We start from the raw sequence: 3,019 nt of genomic DNA on the forward strand, positions 1-3,019 counted from the left end.
GGGCGGGGGGGCCTCGGTTCCACAGCCCCACGGCCTTGGGGGAGGCCCCCTGTGGCTGTCAATGCTGGGTGGGAAGGCAGGGGATCGGGGGAGCCCTGAACCCCCCCAGTGAGCCAGGCTACCCCCCAAGGCTCTTGGGGAGCCGCAGCGGGGTCCCTCCAGCACCCCACAGGCAACAGGGGGGCCACCAGCACCCTGATTTCAAGAGAGGGGCACTGAGCATCCCACGGACCAAAGGGGGGCCCTTAGCACCCCAGTTTCAAGAGGGGGGCACCCAGCACAGCATGGGCAAGAGAGGGTCACCCAGCACCCTGTGGGAAAGACTGGAGTGCCCAGCACCCATATTTTAAGAGGACGACCCCCAGCATCCATATTTTAGGGGGGGGGGGGGGCACTGACCTATAGAAGAGGACGTTGAGGGGGATGGTGCCGATGTGCCAGAGCGCGTGGGCGTCCAGCACCCAGAAGAGGGGGGGGAAATCGAGGAGCTCCAGCAGCGCCAGCGCTTGCAGCAGCAGCACCACGGCCGCGCACTTCCAGACGTGGGGCAGGCGTGGGCGGTTCCGCAGGCACCACCGCAACCACCACGCCAGGTTGAGGAGCCCTGGGAAAAGTTGGGGGGCAGAGGAGGGGGAACAGGGAGAGGGAAGCACCCACCTGTGGGCACGGACCCCCCAGACAGCTCCAGACCCACAGCCCCCGGTCCCAGCCTCACCGATCGCCGCGTTCGCGGCCATGTTGTAGCCGTAGTCGAAGCGGACGAGGGTCAGGTAGGAGATGTGGCAGGCGAGGAAGAGGAGGAGGAAGGCCCTGAAGATGCTGATTAAGGCTGGCCGCTGCAGCCCCATCGTCCTGGGGAGAGGGGTGAGGAGGAGGAAGAAAGGGTCACTCACGGCCCCAGGAACCAGCCACCACCAGTGTCCCCAGCACCCTGCCCCACGGCTCAGTGCCCCACGGTGCTGATGGGGCTCACCTGACGCAGCACAGGTACACGGAGTGCAGGATGACGGCCGAAGCGCAGAAATAGTCCAGTTTCTGCAGGATTGGGGCTGGGTGAGCCATGCTGGCAGCTCGAGGAGGGACAGGGGCTCCGGCACACAGCCCCCCACCCCCAAGCAGGGCTGAACAACAGGACCCCAGCACTGGTTTGGGGACAAAGGGTGACGAACCCACAGACACACTGGTTCTGGGGGTGCCACTCACCTCCGTCACAGCCGTGTCCCTCGTGTGGAAAACGGTGGACCAGAACCAGGCGTTTAAGGAGACCTGTGGGAGAGGCGGCGTGAGAGGAGGAAACCTGAAGTGCCGGGGTGGGGAGAGGCTGAGCAGCCCCCGCTGCCAGCTAAGTAAGTGCCAGCTCCCCGGCTGGGTCACGTTCCCCCTCAGCAGCTCGTCAGCCTCATTAGGGAAGACGAGTGCCCTGAAAATTGGATGCGGAGGCGCCGGCGGCCGGGGCAGCGGCAGCAGCCGGAGCTGTGCGGGGTTTGCTGATCAGCTGGTTATTGCAAAGCCCTCGAGACTCGGTGCTCTGGCAGAGGATGCCCAGAAAGTGCTGCCGGCCCGGTGCCACCCTGCCAGCGCAGGCTGTGCCCCCCAAATCCTCCCCATCACCCTGGCGGGGAGGGGGGCCCCACAATAAGGGGAGACCATGGGGGCTGCAAGAAGACCCCCAGACAGAGCAGCGAGGACGTGGGGTGCAGCAAAGCCCCCTGGGGAGGGGAAGAGGGGGGGTCACGGCTCACCCAGGCAAAGGCGACGCAGGTGGGGTACATGGGGGAGGCCGGGGGGACGGCAGCTTTGTAGCGCAGCAGCATGACGAAGCTGGCCAGGCCGTTGAGAAAGGAGGCGAAGGCGGAGGCCGGCTCCTGGAAGAACAGGAACCGCGAGAAGGGCCACTGCAATGGAGAATGGCGATGTCAGCGAGCTGAGGGGGACCCCAATACCCCTCCCCAGCCCCCCCTGCTCACCTTGCCATGGAACTGGGGCACCCTGTGGCCGCCCTGGACGTAGAGCCGCACCGTCAGCCACATGCACTCGTACTTGCAGTCATCGCGGCAGGTCCAGCCTGCAGCCGGGGAGACGAGTGGTGGCGGGGAAGGCTGGTGCGGCCTCTGCCCTGGCCACTGAGCCCCCCGCTGCTCCAGTCCCTCCCAGTACGGACCATCAGGCAGCACGGTCAGACCACAACGGGCGCTGGGAGTGCCAGGACCCAGCTTGGGTTCACCCTGCACAGTTCAGGGACCCCCCTGCTGTGCTGGGTGCAGGCTGGGCACCTGGGTCTTCCCCAAGTGGCTCCCAGCACCATGGCCCAGCAACCCCCAGTATGGCCCAGTATCCCCCCAAATGGTCCAGTGACTCCCAAAACAGCCCAAAAGAGGCCAGCACCTCCCCCAGCAAAGTCCAGTGGTCCCCAGTAAGGCTCAGTGTCCCCCCCAGAACGGCCCAGTGACCCCCAGCATGGCCCAGCACAGCCCAGTATCCCACTACGCAGCCCAGCGCCTCCCAGCATGACCCCAGAATGGCCCCAATAGCCACCAGCATGGCCCAGTGCCCACCAGTATAGCCCGAATGTCCCCCCCCAGCATGGCCCAGTAACCCCCAGTGCAGAACCAGCATGGTCCAGTGATCCCCAGTGCCTCCCAGTACAGCCCAGCACCCCCAGCCCGGCCTCAGGACAGCCCAGTGCTCCCCAGTCCGGCCCAGTGCCTCCCAGTCCGACCCCACTCCCCGGCCCCGCCCGCCCAGCCACTCGGTGCGGAGGCGTGGCCTCTGAGAGGGGCGTGGCCTTCAACAGAGGGCGTGGTCTCTTCGAGAGGCGTGGCCTGCCAGCTGTGGGGGCGCGGCCCGGCCCGACAGCCAATGGGCGCGGGGAGGGGGCGGTACCTGTCAGGCCCATGTAGAGGGGTTGGCGGGCGCGGAAGTGCCGCAGCGCCGCCCCCGAGCAGTTCTGCCGCTCGCAGCGGCCCAGGCACTCGCGGTACAGCGGCTCCCGGTCCCCCTGCGAGCCCCGGGCCGGGCC

The 3,019-nt window shown here is 67.1% G+C and overlaps 1 protein-coding gene across 1 annotated transcript in view; it reads right to left on the minus strand.

Annotated features, from left to right (window-relative positions):
• Positions 1 to 259: 259 nt before the first annotated feature.
• The window catches only part of PGAP3 (post-GPI attachment to proteins 3), a 3,163-nt gene continuing 403 nt past the window's right edge, over positions 260 to 3,019 (minus strand). The window contains exons 2-9 of the mRNA XM_010585701.1: positions 2,884 to 3,018; positions 1,968 to 2,065; positions 1,743 to 1,895; positions 1,204 to 1,266; positions 974 to 1,035; positions 716 to 852; positions 400 to 604; positions 260 to 311 (exon numbers count right to left, since the gene is read on the minus strand). Of these exons, the coding sequence (XP_010584003.1) occupies positions 260 to 311; positions 400 to 604; positions 716 to 852; positions 974 to 1,035; positions 1,204 to 1,266; positions 1,743 to 1,895; positions 1,968 to 2,065; positions 2,884 to 3,018 (905 nt within the window). The remainder of the gene's footprint in view (positions 312 to 399; positions 605 to 715; positions 853 to 973; positions 1,036 to 1,203; positions 1,267 to 1,742; positions 1,896 to 1,967; positions 2,066 to 2,883; position 3,019) is intronic.

Source organism: Haliaeetus leucocephalus, unplaced genomic scaffold (genome assembly GCF_000737465.1).
Source record: "Haliaeetus leucocephalus isolate CR32 unplaced genomic scaffold, Haliaeetus_leucocephalus-4.0 Scaffold110, whole genome shotgun sequence".
Lineage (NCBI taxonomy): Eukaryota > Metazoa > Chordata > Aves > Accipitriformes > Accipitridae > Haliaeetus > Haliaeetus leucocephalus.